This window comes from Propithecus coquereli, unplaced genomic scaffold (assembly GCF_000956105.1).
Source record: "Propithecus coquereli isolate 6110/MARCELLA unplaced genomic scaffold, Pcoq_1.0 Scaffold306, whole genome shotgun sequence".
Taxonomy (NCBI): domain Eukaryota; kingdom Metazoa; phylum Chordata; class Mammalia; order Primates; family Indriidae; genus Propithecus; species Propithecus coquereli.
In genome coordinates, this window is record NW_012148686.1 from 1,004,968 (window position 1) to 1,024,232 (window position 19,265).

Below are 19,265 nucleotides of genomic sequence, written 5' to 3' on the forward strand. Positions count from 1 at the left end.
TAACCCATCTCCACTTGCTTGGCTCCCAGGTGGGGTCTGGGAAGAAGTTATCAGCTTACGTTTATATGTACCTCCAAAAAATTAAGCTTTAGTAACATTTATTGAATGGACTGACATTGCTGTCCTGATATGTTCCTATGTCATGTGGCTGAAGGGGAAGCTCCTTAACGCTATGGACTGAACCATGCCCACCACCCAATTCATATGTTGAAGCCCTAGCCCCCAGTGTGGTGGCGTTTGGAGCTGGGGCCTGCAGGTGATAATTGGAATTGAAGAAGTCATGGGGGTGGGGCCCTCATAATGGGATTAGTGCCCTTATTAGCGAGAGTACTCACCCTCTGTCTCCTGTCTCTTGCTCATGCTTGTGGGTTCTCTCTCTCTCTCTCTCTCTCTCTCTCTCTCTCTCTCTCTCTCTCTTTCTCCCTCCCCATCCCCTGGGAGGATACAGCAAGAAGGCAGCCATGTGCAACCCAGGAGGAGAGATTTCACCAGATGCCAACATCCTGATCTTGGACTTCTAATCTCTAGAACTGTGAGAAAATAAATTTCTGCCTAAGCCACCCAGTCTATGGCATTTTGCTACGGCAGCCTGAGCTGACTGACACAGGGGTAGCAGCGGTGCCCTTGCCTGTCTGTCTCTCTGCTTATTATTATATTACACATTTCAGTTGTGTGTCCCAGCCAGATGGAGTCATGAATTACTTTAATTTCAACTAAAATAACCCTCCCCAAAAAAATAAGTAGCTTAAGAATCATGCAATAAAGCCACAAATTGAAAACGGCACTTACTAACGATACAATTATGAACAAATTAAAAAACAGGAGAATGGACACTTCCATTCTTAGAAGCTCTTCAAAACTATTTTACTAGGTTAAATATTAGGATAATTCAATGAAATCTGCTAAGTCAGCCAAAATTTTTCAAAGTAATCAAGAAGATAATCAATAATACGTACTTACACCCACAATTCTTAACTGAGAATCTTGGTAAATACACCCTAGGTCTTGAGATAATAATTAATGATGACAGCACATGTCTACAGAGGTTTAAATATACATGTTAAAGGTTCATGCTACAAAGTTTTACTGATGGGACATGTGAACCCAAAAATTCTGGAGACCACTGATGTAGATCAGGAACTTCCCTGGCAGAAAGCTATCTCCACCCTCCAGCGGATGTTTCTTCCAGGGGAGGCCTGAAAGCCGAGACAGGCCACGCTCCCCAGCAGCCCTTAGAGTGATGGTGTTTGTCACAAGTACTGAATGACCAACAGCATCCCAAACTCTACCCCAAATCATTTTTAACTACATTTAATATAAACTAGTAAAGGTAGTTAAAACTTGTAAGTTTTAAAGAGCTAGCTGTCATTTAAGAGAAAAGAATGGGTCAGCATTTGAATGATCACCCAACCTCGTGAATTTCAGGAAATTTCTTTGTAAAACATCCCTGCAGGCCCACAATGGTCAGACCTCTCTCTTTGTTCTCGCTAAGCATTGTCCCTCTTGAAAGGGTTGCTGATGAGCATTTCTGAGTAAGCGTTTGCTGCCCATTGAGTGACTCAGTCACAAGTAGTGGAACAAACACTGAGATGCTACTCTCTAGGTGATGACTCAGAAGCTCCCCTGGCCGAACTCCGAGCAGGAACAGGATTTTCTGCAGTCCATTTTGCTACCTGCTTTTTCAACTTCTATACAACCAGATCAGACAACATGCAAACAAACTTTTAGTGAGTTTAGGAGACGTTCTTTGACACCCAGGGAGCGAGTGTTCTCCCATGTACTCAGCGCAACACACGTGGGAAGATACTGGTCCTTTTTTTCCTCTGACCATGAACCCCTCAAAGTCATGTCTGTTTCCAATGAAAGACCCAAACATTTACCAAAGTATCCAACAGAAAGACAAGAGTTTATCAGTTAGTTCCTACTCTCCCAGATACTTCTGGTTAATTTTAAGATTTTTTAATTTGAAAAAATTGTATACTTACAGATGAGTTGCAAAAATAGCAGAGTTGCCATATACCAGCTTCCCCACAATGTTATTAACATCGTACATCACCAAAGCCCAATGATCAAAACTAAGAGAATGACACCAGCCCACTGCTAATCCAGCTACAGACTTCATTCGAGGTTTATCAGCTCTTCTGTTCTGCAATCCGATACAGGAACCCACACGGCATTTAGTTGTCACGTTTCCTTAGTTTCTCCCAATTGTGATTAAATTTTAACTTCCATCTCACAAATCCTGATGCTTAATTCTTTTCATCAAAGAATCAGAAATGTTCCCAAATTCACAGCAGAAAACAAGAGTTAAGAGAATTTGGGAGGAGGGGAGAGAGGAAATGAATTACTGACCAAAATTCTCAAACCAAACGTCTTTGCCTATTTTAAAAAATGGGAATGGCACAGCTGTTTCTTCGGTCAAAATCACCCACACAAGGGTCAACTTGATAAAGAAATCACCCAGAAAGTCTGTCCTCCTAGACATTTGCTGTTTCCATAGAAATGCCGAATACAAAACTGCCCAAGGCTGACATGCTTTTCTGTTTCTAAAAATACACTTCAAGAAAGCTCACACGTCCAGTGGTTACCTGAAATGCACAGTACCAAAGCTCCCCCAGTTTCAATATTTTCCTCTGCAGCATTCCTCAAAAGCCTTGTCCAGGGCTGTCAACCTGATAACAGTTCTAATTACAAGACTCTTGTAGGGCATAAATTGCTGCTGGTATGTATAGAATTAAAGATTCATGATGTGTCGTGACATTCATGTTCAGAAAACACAGTGCCTGCTTTGGAGATTAACCCAGTCTATCCGCCTCTAAATGAAAAGCAGCGTACACAGAAGCAAAATCTGGAGGCTGTTTTAAGGTGAGTAGCAGCTAGAATTCTTTCAACATCAGGATTACTCTTGATAAGAAATACTTTTACCTTTGCCAGACTTGACAAGGACAGCAGTCTCAAATCTGAGATGTATTAAACCTTGATTTTTAAGACAATGATCTCTACATGAATCAAAAGAAAGCTAGGATTCTCACTAGGATCTTGGTATGGTTTCTTTGTTAAATTGTAAGCAGCTTACACGTTTAAGACCAGAGCCTGCCTAAATTCTGCAGCTTTAAAACATTTAGAGAATTTTTCATCCTCGAGTACTTGGTGACATTGGCTCTAGGACCATATGTGCCATCTACCTCCACTATTCACCAACAAATGGTTGCTGAAGATTATTTTTTTCTCTCCATTCCTTAAGACAAAAATAGCCTCTCAGACATTAGGATCCCAGCATATTATGAAACAAAGATCGTGTACAAACCTGGTGCACAGTGCCCAAGTCCCTTTTCTGTAAAGGTAATATTCTATTTTAAAACCACCTTGACGAAGCCAACAAAATGTTTATATAAAGTAATTGTCCTTTAAGATAAACTAACCTGAAGAAATGCAATAACTTGACAAAGCTTAAGTTATCAATTTAATGAAGACTTCGCTAGCTGAGACGCCCCCCTGAAATGAATGAGTCATTCAGATCTGAGTATCTGTAAACACTCCTAACTTGCTTTGAAGACCTCATTTCAAACATTCAAGGAAACTGCCTTACAGCTTTGAGAATCACTGCTTCGAATGGCATGCTGATAATCACATAGAAAGGTTACATATGCCTGAGAGTGACGACATAAATATTGCTCATTCCTTTGATTAGTAAATTATTTCAAGATATCGTCTGGGGAAAAAACATTTTGACTTTAACTATTTTTGAAAATTTAGATACACTATTAAAGACTCACCACCAGATTCCTCTAAATAGCTTTTTGTAAGCATTTGATATTTAACTTAAAACACTTAAAAGGGTATGATGGCATTCATATAAATGTCCAGTACAGGGACATCTATAGAGATATAAAGTAGATCAGTGGTTGTTTAGGGCTGGGGGGAAGAAGGGATGGGGGATGATAGCTAAAGGGTATAGGGTTTCTTCTGGAGATGCCGAAAATGTTCTAAAATTGTAGTGACGGTTGACAACCCGGTGAATATACTAAAAACCACTGACTTGTACGCTTTAAATGGCTGAATTACGCCCTTAAACATTTAGAACATTTATGGTTGTACACTTCAGAAAAAAGAAATCTTGTCAGGCAGACACATACACACTCCTACATATGTACGTGAACACTGAATCCCATTAATTACTATTCTTGTTTAGAGAGTAAAGGAAGTTATTGTCCACATAGTTAAGAACCTAGAAAACAATGCCTATAAGAAAAAGTCTACTTCATAATTCTCCATAATTATGATAATCCAAATTCATTGGCTCCACTCATGGAAAACGTAATAAACCTACAGCAGGATTCAGATCAAACACTGGCGTTACCTTCGGTGTCGAGAACAAGACCAAGGTTTGGAGGGACATCCACATCTGTGGCACAGTCCCTCCCATAAATTCAAGGAATTGCCCAGAATTTAGAGTTCTCGTGTCCTGCATTCCCCTGGGGGTGCCAAGGCCACAGTGGAGCCCAGAGGTGCACTTCTCACTGCTGCTCTCCGTGTCACCCCTTGCCATCCTCCCCTGATGCCCAACAACCTCCCTCCCCCTGCACCAAACTCCGATTCCTGTCCTCAAGTCAAAATGCCGGTTGCCCACAAAGGCAAGCACAGAGCAACTGCCACAGTCACAGTCTCAAGGTTCTAAGACAGAAGGAGCTTGGGGTGGGGGCAAAGTAAGTGAGAGGCCTCCCTAGGAGTACAACATCCAAATAAATCACACATCCCTGCTTCGGTAGAGTATCATCAGCCTCGTTTGTCCCATGTGGCTCCTTCTTTTCAAAAAGCTCAATTTAGAAGCAGAGATAAACCCTCCATGCCCCTGCCTCTAAGAAAAACCATTAAGCTTTCGCAAGAAAAATCATATGAAAAAAAATAAATCCCTCATCCTCTAATGAAAATATTTCTTTGAATATCTTTATCAACTTTTAGCAAACTTTCATGGCCAAGATAAAAAGTCTTATTTTTTAAAGATCAATATTCTATAAGACTTGACTTCGGCAACATGAAGGCGCTAAAATAACATGGCTCAATGTTTTGTAAAATTCTTAAACTATAATGCTAAGAAGCTTTGTAATCAATTTCTTAATGAACTACAAGTCACTGATAACTATTAGTAATTCCTATTTAAACAGTCAAGGTGAATCAAATACTCAAAGGCCATTTTATAGAACACCAAGGACCACATTTTAATTTCTTAGGTCCTATCCAGTGCATTTGAAAACATGCTCACAAGTATAAGCCATGAACCCAGAAATTGCATGAATTTTAATATTTAATATATTTCAACTAACTCAACTATATACTTACACAAGACTCTCCATACAAGTAGAGAGAACAGTGGATATCTGCCTACTTTATTCCTAGCTAATCTACTACATTCCCACACTGATTTCTCCTCCCCTACGAAAAAGTACAGATGAAACTGTACAACAGGTAGTCACCTGGAATCCCTCTGACAAATAATAAAATCCGTCTCAAAAGTCATCTTTCAGCCTTGATTACAGAACAGGTAGTGAGGCTCCATTTCCAAAGCTCTTAAAAATCTTCACCTTCCATGGAAACTAGAGAATTTGCACATAAACAGAGGCCTCTATTTTATTCTCCCAGCCTTAAAGCATGCACAGATGGATAACAAAATTAAAGAAATTAATAGGAACTAAGCAAAAATGCTACTTGAAAACATATTAAAGTTTAAAACGAAAAGTAACTCCTTAATTCCCCTATCCTTATACAATATATCTTTTTAAAATAATCTTCATCTTTTTAGAAGGAACTTTATAGAACTACATATAAGAAAGTGTGAAGAAATGGAACTATGTTAGCAGTGCAGTATTCCAAATGGTTTTAAGTATATTCGCAGAGTTGTGCTGTCATCAACCCCAAGCACATTAGCAGTCACCTCCCATTTTCCCCAACTCTTTGTCCCCTTCCCAGCCCTGGGAACCACTAATCTACCGTACGTCTCTATAGATTTGCCTCTTCTGGATACTTCATATAAATGGAATCATATGAGGCCTTTTGTGACTGGCCTCTTCCACTTAGCATGTTTTCAAGGTTCACCTATGTTGTAGCATGCACCAGTATATCATTCTTTTTATGGCCAAATTATATTCCATTGTGTGGATATAGCACATTTTATTTATTCATTCATCAGTTAACAGACATTTGGATTATTTCTACTTTGTGGCTATCATGAAAAATGCTGCTATGAACATTTGTGTGCAAGTTTTTGAGTGGATACGTGTTTTCATTTTTTTGATTATATATACCTAGGAGTGGAGTTGCTGGGTCATACAGTAACTTATACTTCTTAAAGAACTACCAAACTGTCTTCCAAAGCAGCTGCATCATTTTTCATCCCCATCAGCAACATATGAGGATTCCAATTTCTCTACATCCTTGCCAGCACTTGTTATCTGTCTTTTTATTAGAGCTGCCCTAGTTTGTGGAGTTATAATTCATTGTGGCTGATGCTCTCTGCCTTAAACCTGGAATGGGGACTCAGCTAGTCTCCTAAGCTACACTTTTAAGTACAAAATATGCCCAGTGATCATTCTTAAAACCCAAAATAAAGCCATCATAATCTAACATTCCCTTAATAAATGAAGGTATCACCTCCCTATAATACACACCATTATTCTACTCCAAATCCTATCAATCCTATAACCTCCAACAGCCAGACCTTTCTAAATAAAGATGTCAGGCTAAACAGCCTGTACAAGTGTTAATCAGTAATGGAATACTTAAACCTATAACAACAAAGTTCGGGCCAGAACTGTCAAAAAAGAACACTGGATTGGAATTCAGTTTTGTCAATAATCTATGTGTAACCTGATCAATCCCTGAACGTCTCTATACCCAAGCATGGTATTCTGAGCAGCTCACAGAATTACATCCTCTGAAGCCACTCTCAGATATAAAGTTGTCTAAGCCTGGAAGTTAAATGAAATTTGAAAATGTACTAGCACCCTTGCTAACGGACTAGCTTTGCACAGCAGAAAGAATTCGAGCTTAGTAGTCAGATGGGCCGGGTTCAACTTCCAGCTCTGCCATTATGGAGCTATATGACCACAGGTATGTTACTTAGCATCTTTATATTTCAGTTTCCCGATCTGGAGGCAATAATGCCTGCTTCAAGAGGTTATGAAGATTCATTAAGCTAGTCTAGCTAGGGCGTTTGACATAGCTGCTGGCAAAAAGCAGATATTTAAATGCTAGCTTCCGTCCATCTTTCTGCTAACTCTGGGCAAAGTTTCCCAGCGAATAAAGACCTCTTAACAAATGTTGTTGTGGACCACTTAGAACTGAATGTGAGTCCTTGTGAATTGTGGAATTCCCTTATAAAGCACTTCCCCACAGCATGGTCTGCAAATGGCTAAGGAGAGCTGTCAACTGGTTTAAAACAAGGGTGGAGGGGATTTTTGGAAGGGACCCCAGGGATGAAAAGAGAAGAGACCTCGTTTTTGTCGGTGACTTTAGAATAAAAACTTCCTCGGGGCTCACAGACAGGCTGGGCACAGAATAAATGCAAAGGAGAGGAAGGTGAAGGCTGTATCAACATGACCCCATTGGAAGCGCGGCACGGACCGCGGGGCCCCGGGAGGAGGAGGAGGAGAGGGGGAGAGGAGAGAAAGGCGCCCAGGAAGCCGCGGGGTGGGGGCTGGCTAGGTGCGCAGCGAAGCTAACAGCGGTAAGACGAGCCCCTTCCCAGCTGCAGGTCCGCCGCCGCTTGGCGTCTCAGCCGCCTCCCCTACCTGATCTGGTTGTCGCGGAATTTGTTGAGATGCGGTTGGTTGAGGTAAATGGTGCGGGCTGGTGCCTCCAGCTGGTCTCCAACAGACGTGGCCCGGGACATCTCATCCTCTGCCTTCTTATAGCCCGAGGAAGAACGAACGGGTCCTGCGGAGACAAGGCACGGGGCAGGGACAAGACACAAAGAAGTCAGGCACCAGGCAGGAGGTGGCGGGCGGGCGGGCCGGCGGGGAAAGGATGCTCTCGGCGCGGCGGGCGCCGCCTATGTACCTTGGCTCGCCCTGGAGACGCCGCCGCCGCCGCAGCCGCGGCGGGCCCCGCCCCCACGGCGCTGTTGCCCCCCAGTGGCCTCGGCTGGCCGGGCTGCAGGGGGCCTGTGGGGACGCGGGAGATGGCAGGGGACAAAGGCCAGTGGGCCCCCCCACCTTGCGGAGCACCCCCTCTAGTCCCAGGCGTTCAGCTTTGGAACTGGGTTTTCGGGGAGTCTTTGTGCTCAGGAACAGAGAGACGACAGCTACGGGGATGTGCCTGCGTGCAGTTCCCGCAGGAGGGGACACGAAAGCACACCTCTGCGCTCTAAACGGGGGATGCCCCACCCCCTGTGAAGGGCGTGCTCCCTCCATCATCTTGAAGGGGCCGCTGCTTTTCTCCCAAGATGTGTCTGGCAGCCTGAGTGCAGCAGCTGTACCAACCCCAGCTTGGGGACCGACGCGTGAGCTTTCATTTCATTGCTTAAGTTACTGTTTCTGTGGTTACGCCACAAGCCAGCCTATCTCCTGAAGATTTGATTTCAGTCCTATAGTCAAGCCTCGGGGTGAGCCACTCCCACCCCCAATAACCTTCACTTGAGGGCATGTCAGCATGGAGATGGGTATACCCATTGCTAAAACTGTCCCCTCCACACTCTCACACACACACACACACACACACACAGACACACAGACACCCCTTCCCAGGCAGTATCCCTCGTTAGAAGGGGCCACCCAGCTTGAGAATTGACCTTCATGAGAGGCGTCGGAGATAAAGGATCCCAGCAAAACGAATGCCCTACAGATGAAGCCTTATCTTGTCTTGGTTAACTATGCATTCGCTCTAATACTGCCATGTTTTCCACCTATCAAAGAAATAAACATTGCAGATCATTTTGAAATCTGACATCTGAGTAAACCTCCACTTCCCAGCTATGAAGAACACTGTTCATTGTTACACGGAAACATCTTGAAAAAGAAAGTTTTGGCTAAATTGTCCTCTTAAAGTGATTATAAGGATGACAATCCTATCGTGAGAGGGGGACAAGCAAAATGTACAGTTGGCTATTGAGAGCTGACATTAAGTTAGGGTTAAGTCTGAAGCGGGCTAAGGGCTCTCCCCTCACCCAAGTCGGGGCACCCGGTGGGTGCAGGCTCCAGTGCTCATGGCCGGGCCCCTGGTCACAGGCCAGGCACACTGCAGTTTTCCTCCTGGTTTTTAGCATGTGCCCACAGGGCCCTGGCTGTTCCCCATTGCCAGCCTCATCCCCCACTTCCTTCCCTCTAGCTCCCACTTTCTGGGGTCCCTCTGGCTCCACAGGACACTGCTAGGCCCTCTCCTTTTCGACAAGGGGCAGCAGAGAGCAAGAATCCCTTCCTCCAGACTGACTGGCTCACCAGCTGGGGCTCCCCGACTTCCACCAGGGAAAGCCAGGTGCTAAAGCATGTGCTGATGTGAGGCGGATGGAGATTATTTATGTAAAAGTGCTTCTTTCCTCTCTGCCCTCCACAGCACTTACTGTTACCTGATATTATTTACGGATGGTCTGGACAGGTCCAGGACAGCAGGAACATGCTGTGTTCACTGCAGTGACCTCGGCACCCAGTACAGTGCCTGGCACATTAGGGGCACTCCTATTTGCTGGCGTAATAAATCATGTTAACTCAAGTCTTATAAAGGGTCCCTTTGAATCCTGCAGGCGGAGATGCAGTGAGTGACATGCACAGAGGGCCCCAACCACACACACGAGTGTGGGTCAGATAGTTCATCACCTGGCCCGTGTTCACTTAGTGGTTCTCACGTCCCCTCCTTACACATCAGGAGCACTGGGGGAGCTCTCCCTGGGCCTCACCCTCACAGTTTCTGGCTGTGGTCACATTGTTTTTAGATCTCCTCAAGTGATACTAACGGGCCAAAGTTAAGGATCCCCTGTAGGATGCTGCTGGCTAGTTGAAGGCACAAAGGTGTAACCAGGGTGCTGTGCTTATGAGCAAGGATTAAGAACGGGCTCTAAGGTGCTAATGAGGCCAGGGGTCAGCAGCGTCTTTGTGCCTGGGCTGGGAGGTGGTGGGGACGGCTTTGAGGGCAGACAGAAGAGCCTGACGGTGGGGTGAGCAGAGCAGACAAGGCCAGGATGCTGTGGCTCGGGGCAAGGAGAGCTTCAGCAAAGACCCAAGTAGACAAAATTGTATTGGGGCCAATTTAAAAAAAAAAAAATCGCCACTGAGGGTCCAACCTGGGGAGCTCACAAAAAAATAGCCTGGGGCCAGACTGTGGATGACTTAAAGGCCAAGCCGAGAAGCTTGAGCCTCCTCCTGAAGGTCACGGGAAGCCGCCGAAGGTTCTGCCCAGGAGAGCAGCATCCGGCAGTGGAGTGCAGGTGGTGCGGAGGGAGAGAGTGTGCAGGTAAGGAGACCAGGTAGGAAGTTAATTCTACAGTCTAGAAGCAAGATGATAAAAAGTATGAGCTGAATGGAGGATGGGAAAAGCACAGACATGAGAAACATCTCAAAGGAAACTCTGCAAGACTTTTTTTTGGCAGGGGAAGAGGAGGATTGAATGTGGGCCAGAAAAGAGAAGAAACGTTAGGTAACTGGGGTTTGAAGAAGACTGGGACAAAAAAGCATCACTGATAGAAATAAGAATAGAAACAATAGTTTTTCCAAACAAAAATTTAAATGCCGGATAACAAATATTGGGATGAAAAAATTACTGACACAAGTAGTGATGACAGTTTACAATAATATCCCACATTACCTCATCCTTCTGTACCACAACAGGGCCAGACCTGGGGATGCTCTTTCTAAGTAGAAATAGTTATAGTTTACCCGCCCACCCCCTAAAAGACTCAGACAACTTTCTTCTACCTCAGTGGCCTCATTTTACTTAACCCAACCTTGTGTTGGACAAAAACATTAATATTTGAAAACAACACGAATTTGTCGAAAATGTATTGCCTACGGAAACACTATGCCATATATAGCAAAGCACATTATGACTAAGGTTTCAAATTCAGACTCATGAGACAAATTCTGAGTTAATGCATTTTGCAAATACCACCATACAAAATGAGAGTGTATGCTTACAACACCCCCATATAAACAGGCACGGTGTCAGCAGACAGTGGGAGTTCAATAAACATCTATTAGACGAAAAAGAAACCAAAGCAAAGGGAAAGAATTAAGAGAACAAGAGTAGGCAAACAGACGAGCACTGAGCTGATGGCCAAGGCCCTGAGGGCAGGGACTCTGCCGTGCGCACAGCTCTGTCCTCGGCACCCCAAATAGTGCCTAGCACACAGTAGGCAGTCAGTAACTATATGTTGAATGAATAAATAAAAGGCTAATGAAGGTACCTTCAAAAGGTACCCATCCCGCCACTGAACCAATGACTTTTCCCTTGTCTGGTAACCGGACTCTTCTTCCTCATACGGCCAGGGGGCCCAGCACCCAGGTCTGCACTGTGTAATCCCATCTGCTCATCACAGCTGTTTGGACCAGGAATGGTTACTTGGTCCAGGTTGGGCCACTAAGAGCCTCTCTTCTGGGAACTCTGACATGGGAACTAGCAGGGAATATGTCTGCGTGAGGCTGACCTATCTACCTGCATGTGGTCTCCGGATGGCCATTTTTCACCTACCGAGTGAACCAGGGGGCAGAGAAAGGATGTCTTCAAGATGAAGATGAAGCAGCTGCCTGGAGCGCAATGGAAATAGTCCCAACAGCTAGTCCCCTCCAAATCCCAGCTGCATCAGGGTCTTTGGGTTCTTTGAGCCTCTCCTTGATCATTCTATAAATTATTCTTAACCAGATATCCCAACTAGCACAGTAAAGGCACACACGGAGACCCTATTTTGCCCTGTAAGACAGAAAGCAAGTAACATTAAAGAGGAGGGACAAATTCCTATTCACGCATAGATGGCCCCTCTGGGTGCCCAAGACTTTAGATGCCTCTGGCACAGATGCCATTAGATGCCACAACCCAGACCCAAGGAGGCTGAATCTGATGGAGGAGAGTCTTCATGGCAACATCTGGGCCAGTTGGTTTGGATGAAGCCCAGAAGTGGCTGGAAGGTGAATGGCTAAAGAAACTAGCACCCCCGTCCTCCTCCTCCCTCAGAGTTTCTACCAGGGTTGGAGAAAGAACATAACATTAGGAAACAGGGGTGGATGGAAGAGAACGCCCACCAGGAGAGCATGACTAAGAGGATGGGGGAAGAATGGGGAAGGGACAGAGGAGAGCAGCCTGGTTACAGCAGACACACTAGTGACCCACAGAAGCACAAAGTGGGCTAAGGACAGGGACACCCACTCCGCCATTCAGGTGCCATCAGCAACTCCCACCTCCCCCTGGCTCTGGCTGTCCTCCTGACCCCCCCCCCAACTCCCTTTGTTGGTGTCACTGCAGTAGCAGTACTTTCATTTTACTGAATGACCCAATTTCCTCACCATTCGCTCACACGCGGGATGTGTGTGGCGATAAGGATGTGGAAGTCACTAGTTAGGAAGCAAAGACAATGACAGACCTCACTCCGGCAGGTGAGCAAGCAGAAGTGAGGATGACACATCGTTTTCATCCGTTACATAAACTAGTTCTATGGAGATCATTTTTGGAAGGAAAATGAAAAATCCTGACAGGTTTTTGAAATTTGTTCCCATCTAATAAATATTATACTAATAATACATTATTTATGTGTTTATTAGTTTATTATAAAACTTATGTAATATACATAAATAAATACTAACATAAACTAAATAGGTCCAGGGAGTTAAGAACTTCAAGTAAGGATTGAAACACAAAAGGAGAGTTAATAAAATAAGGCAAATCATTACTGTATTTCATTGCCTAAGTAACACAGAAACAAAATCCTTCACTCCAAACTGCAGTATTTTCCTTCTAACGTAACTCAAAATGTTCAAAACTCCAAAAGATGTTTGAGACCCATCTAGTCCGTTTCCCTGGCAAAGAAGTTTCGTTATCTCAAAGTAGAAATTCTTGGGAAAGAAATATTTTAGTCTTCCTAAGTCAGTCAGTCTTTAGCCCTCAGGATACAGTAGAGAGAAAAGCAAAGGTGGGGTCAGAGGTGGCTTAGACATTGCTGTGTAATACATCTCATCTTTGTCCTGGGTTCCTGGGAGGGAGCCTCTAAATCCTTGGAATTTCCCAGTGATAGGAGCATCTTTGTTACTCATGGTGGGCTCCTCCATCCACACCTGAGTTTATGCTAAGAAGATGACTCATGATGGGTCCCTAGATGGCTTTAGATTGGGGGCTGGCCGTGCCAGAAAGACTGATCATGTGATAAGAGAGTTGGGCTTTGAGCCATGTGGTATCACCCTGACCCCCCAATCTCTGAGGAGGGAGGGGGGCTGGAGGTTGAGGTCAGTTGTGTGGCCAGTGATCCGATTAATAATACACACATAACGAAACCCCAGTGAAACTCTGGACACCCAAGCCCACGTGAGCCTCCCAGGTTGATGATTCACCTGGATGTGCCAGGAAGTGAGGCGTCCTGAAAACACAGCAGCTTAGTGTTTGGGACCCTCCCAGACTTCACCCCACGTGTCTCTCCATTTGGCTGGTCTTGACTTAAATCCTTTATGATAAAACTGTCATCATAAATGTGGTGCTTTCCTGAGTTCTCTGAGGGGTAGTGAGAACCCTTGGATTTGTAGGCAGTTAGTCAGAAGTGCAGGTGGCCTGGGGAGCCCAGAGCTTGCAGTTTACATTTGAGTGAGGGCAGTCTTACGGAGGACGGTGCCCTTGCCCTGTGCAGCTTGACCTAACTGCAGGTCGCTGGTGGCAGCATTGCATTGCAGACATCACTCTGTGAACTCTAGAATGACAGACTCAAAGGGGAAACCTTATTACCAATCACAAAATTGTATTAGCTCAGAAGAAAGATATGATTAGAAGCCAGATCTGCAGAAACTTGAATCCAATTCTCCTTCAATGGAACAGGCTGCTTAGTGAGCTTAGGTAAGCAGGCTACCGTCCCAGCCTCGGTTTCTTCATCCGCAAAATAGAAATCGATCATGTAAATCAAGAGTTGGCAAATTTTTCTATAAAGTGTCAGTTAGTAAATATTTTAGGCTATGTAAACCACGTATGGTCTCTGTCTCATATTCTCCTTCCTCTTCCTCCTCCTCCACCTCTTCCTTTTCTTCTTCACAAAAGTCTTTAAAAATGTAAAAACCATTCTTACCTCATAGGCCATATACTGCTGAGCCCTTATATAAATGAAGTATATTTGTAGTTAACAATCTGATTATATTCCAGTGCCCACCTTAAGGAAATAATAGCTTAAATTTCTATTATTAATACCTTAAATTCCCTAGGAAACTTAGGTATTCAAACTTTTGTTACACGAGTTAAGAAGTTGGTTATGTCTTTTTCCTAATTTTTACATATTAATACTTGAAAAGTATCTATAGGTAGTTTTCTCTTTGCCTACCATCACAGAGCCTTCTACCAAGAGGCATGTGCACACACACACATGCACACATTCCCCTCCTCAAAAGAGTTTCAAGTTCAACTATGGCCTCCACCCCGTATTTACAAAGACACTTCATAATCCTTCAGAACACAGACACATCAAAAGCAGCTCAGCCACTGGGGAAGCACTTGGGCTGATTATTCCTCCTAATCAAACAGACACAATGAAAATGCTGTGCAAATGCAAAATGTGATTATTCTAGCCTTGGCAGACACATTTCAGAGGCCTTTTCGAGACCCCACTTTGCACAAATGACATCTCTCCAAATATAGCATTCGTGATCCACTTCTACCCAAGAATTCAAAAGAAATAAACACAAAGGGAACGCAACACTGATGGGTCAGGATTTCTTATTACTGCAAATGCTTATTGGTTTCTCTTTTCTCTTTTTTTTTTTTTTTGGTTCAGGAATAGAAAAGATGCAAAGGGAAGAAATAGGCCATGGACTTTTTATGATTTAAAATATTGTAGGGTGCTGAATTCATTCAGTTTTTGAGCACCTCCTCAATACAAAGCATGGGTTAGGAAGAGGGAAGGGAGAGGTACACAGTTTGAGGCACAAGCTTGCATTTAGTAGAAAGAGAGACCAAGAAATGTGGGAATTCAAAGCATAAAGATGTCGGTCTCACACCGAGCTGAACGACAGGGCGATTTCACTAAGGAGACATTGGAACTGGGCTTACAGGAACGATTATGATGCGGCTATGCAGAGAGAGAGCAGAGAATTCCAGGTGAAATTGCGTGTGAACAGAGACATGTGCTGTGATACTTTATTTACAACCTAGTTGGCTCCAGCGTGGGGTGAAAGTTGAGCCACAGTAATTTGAAGCCTTGTTTCCAGTAAGTACAGCAATGCAAACTGGGCTTCTCTTCCTCGAAACCCATTTTATACCTTAGATATATTAAATGCATCATGTAAATTAAGTGAAAACAGATGTGCTTTTAAGGAAATGTGCTTCCTATCTAAAACCAAAACAACAACAAAAAGAAGAGCTACATTTCAAACAATTCAGACGATTTTTCTATATGGGCTGAATTGGCTGGGGTTTAAAATACAAGTCCAGTGACTTCTCGGTACCAACTCCCTCTCTTGCTAGGACAGATATTCTCCATTGCTTCTAGGACCTCAAAACTGGGCCTGAGTTAGGGACACCAATATTAAAATCCCATTACTGATTCAGGATGTTTGCATGAGCGCAGTCTTTGAACAGCCAGTCCTAGGAGAGGGGTGGTCTTCTCTGAAGTTGTGGTTTGCCTGTCCTAAGCATTGTGAAGACCCACAGTGCTTGGCCAGGGGCACATGGGTTCACTGCACCTGGCCCCGTGGCCAGCCCACAGCTACAGCGTCATCAGTGACCACCTTCCCTGCTGCCCCCGAAGCCCCACCACGGTAGTCTTCTTTCCTTTCCCCAAGACATCAACTCTGTTCCCTCTCCAGAGACCTGGGACCTGCCTTTCCTTCTAACTGGAAATGCATTTCCCTGGTTCTTGCTAACTCCTTGCTGTCACTCAGGCCTCAGCTTAAATAAACATGACTTCCCCACAGAAGCACTCCCCAACCACTGCCCTGCCCCATCATTCCCCTTCTCAGCTATCCCCTAACACCATGCGTCCTTTCTTCCACTGCACATCCTCCCACTCCGTGAGATTTGTTTCTTCCTTTTCTATCCCCCGATATCCAATATAAGCTCCAGGACGGCAGGGCCCACGCTTGTCTTAATCGCCTCTGCATGCCCAGGGCATAGGATGCAGAAGGCATTCAGGAGATGTGTTCCACCAGCGAATCAAGTGAACACAAAATTTCACATTCTCTGTCTTAAGTGAGCAGAGAAAAATGCAATTTCTTAAATTTAATCTGCAACTATTCTAACCTACCTCCTAAGGCACCACTTAACAGGTGGGGCAGGGGCGGGGGCGGGGAGGAAGGGAAATGCCCAGTTTTGTTTGGAGCTCAGGCCCATTTGAAAAGTTCACCTAAGTGGTATCAGACTCTCCTGATAAAGATGCTTTCACTCCCGGCTCACCTCAACCTCCTCTGGCCTCTCTCCTTAAAGTGGGGCTGGACCTGTGGAGGGCAGGATGAAGGTGTGGGGAAGAGTCGGGCTTCTTGGGTATGCTGTCCCTGGTCCCCCTGCTGCATCTGGCTACATCTGTGACTGGCCGGGTGTGGCTCAGTCAAAGGGCATTTCCCTGGATGGCTCTGCCTCTCCTGGGCTCCCTCTGCGGAGACCACAGTATCTGCCTCGCCCAGGGGCTTTCAAATCAGCCCCCAGACCACATGAAAGGTTCAGGTGGGCAGTTTAGGAAAATAGAACCTCCTGTTGCCCCTCAGTATTATCCTCACTTATCCCACATAGCTGGGGAAACTTTCCTCAGAGAGAGAAAACTCCAGATGTATCTTATCACATTGCTTTCTTCCCTCCTTTCCATCTCCTGAAGATCAAACACAGAGGCAAACTTTCTATGTGCTTCCCTGACACCGTTCTCCTTCTGGATTCCAAAGCCTTAAAAAACCTGCTGAAGCAGAGTGTGGTGGCCCAGGCCTGTGGTCCAAGCTACTAGGGAGGCTGAGGCAGGAGGATGGCTTCAGCACAGGAGTTTGAGGCTAGCCTAGATACACAGTGAGACCTTATCTTAATAAAATAAAAACAGCAACAAAAACTTGCTGAGGTATCTCTTCTTCAGTGTGGAAAATGCTGAGCGTCGAGCCATCCAACTTGATTGTAAATGTGATAAAAGGGAGGGCAATCTACAAAGTCTCTCATAAACTAAAGGCTGGCTTGCCTAATCCTGCTATTTCTGAAAGGGATAGGATGAAAACGCCTGGATGTTTCTCTTGACATTCCTTCTTATCGTTCCCAGGAAGGTGGAGGCACCAGGAAGACAGAAGCCAAAAGTCACGTACAGGTGACAAACATGTTCGTCTGCTTCAACCGTGACCCCAGTTCCACATGCAAATCAGCCCATCGCATTTGCTTATCATCACCTGTCACGTGAACCTGACGCTCTACGCCCATCAGCAAGCTTAACAGAACCTTCTAGATACGCGTGGTCAGATCCAAGCAAGTCCACCTGGAGGCCAAGGTGTTCTCCTTTATTCCCAACTCCACTGACACAACATAGACTGTTCCAGGAGGGTAGCTTTTCCTGGCTTTTTTGTTGATTTGACATTTTGGGTATCACGTTTTCTCCTCAGACACAGAAGTGAGAAAGTTGCAAATATGAGAAAATCTTTAAAAAGAAAGAGTGCTGCCAATGCGATGCAGACAGAAGTGTCTGAATCCCCAGTGTCACCACCCAATCCAGTGTCGCCAGGTCCCCTGGAGTGTTGTAAATAATTATGATAAGAAGCACAGCTATCTCCTGAGCCCACCGTTATTCTACGCATTCTATAGGTATAAACCCATCTGATTGTCACGACAGTCAGAGGAGGAGCATGCTCAGTTTCAAGACAAAGAAAATGGAGCAAAGAGGAATTAAGCAACCCCCTCAATATCCACAAGTTGAATTTTTTGTTTGTCACTATGAGAATCATCTACGTGACCGTTACAAACAACTTGGGGGAGGGGTTTCAAGGAATTTCCTGAAATGGATAATTAAATACCTAGTGACTAACTGAATCTTTCATCTTTATTAGGTTTGGGGTTTTATTTTAAATATTAATAAATGTACGCCTACAGAATCTATGCATTAAAAATAATCCCCGTAGCCATTCCAGACTCACAGGCATCAGTGGTGGCAGTGAAGGTGGTCCCAGGTGCTTCAGAGCAGAAAGCCAAGTCCCCATTACTAGAGATCATAGTGTCCTGGAAACAGGAACACGTAGAAGAAATCAGCAAGTCAGGAAGGCAGGCAAAAAGTTAGGGTGGACAGGACGTCATTCTTTCACCAGAAATTCAGGACATTCTGCGTGCACGATGTAGACAGAAATCACAAACCCTCTGCCTGCCTTCAAAGAGCTTGTAACCCGGTAGGGAAACAGACCAGTGCGCAAATACTAACACAGCACAGAACGTGAAATGTTTCCTTTCACCTGGCCTTTCTCCCTCTCGGCCTGTTCTCTGCCTGCCTACAACTCGCCCTTTAAGACCCAGCTCAGCGTTTGTCTCCTTTGAGAAGTCCTTCCCCATCACACAGCCCCGGCTGGGTTAGACGCCTCTCCCCTAGCACAATCCCCCAGGTGCAGCCAGGCAGGGAACGATTCTTTCTCGGTCTCACACAACCTACATAACCCTGTGCAACTGGCCCGCCTGTTCATGTCCCAGGTCATAGATACTCTGCCACATGCCTGCCTTTCCAGCTGACTGGATTGCCACTCGGACGAGTACGGACTGTGCCTCACTGATCCTACTACTCTCAGCAACCGCGAGCGTGCAGGAAGAGGAGACAGGGAGAGGTATGGGTGTCGAGAGAGTAAGAGAAAGACGGGGACGGGGGAATTGGTCGCAGAGATTTAAGATGCCTTTCACTATAAAGTCAGCAACTGCGCTGCATCTAAAGGCTTCCAGCAGGTAAAGATGGATCAGAACATCCCATGCAGCGAGGCAAAGCCATGAGCAAACGTGCCACATGGGTAGTTACCGCGTGGGCTTCCCAGCACCCCTCTCTTCCACGTCTGTGCTCTGCCCTGCTCCACACCCGGACAGACAGACACGAAAGACAAACCCCTTAGCTCTGCTTCCCTGCACAGCAGCTCCTCTGAAGAGGAGGAAAAAGAGTAGAGAATGGAAAAACC

The 19,265-nt window shown here is 45.0% G+C and overlaps 1 protein-coding gene across 1 annotated transcript in view; it reads right to left on the bottom strand.

Moving 5' to 3' along the window:
* Positions 1-7,924, bottom strand: part of LOC105814782 (phospholipid-transporting ATPase IB) — a 478,735-nt gene extending 470,811 nt beyond the window's left edge. Inside the window, exon 1 of the mRNA XM_012649872.1 lies at positions 7,788-7,924. Within this exon, the coding sequence (XP_012505326.1) occupies positions 7,788-7,888 (101 nt within the window). The 5' untranslated portion in view covers positions 7,889-7,924. The remainder of the gene's footprint in view (positions 1-7,787) is intronic.
* Positions 7,925-19,265: the final 11,341 nt, after the last annotated feature.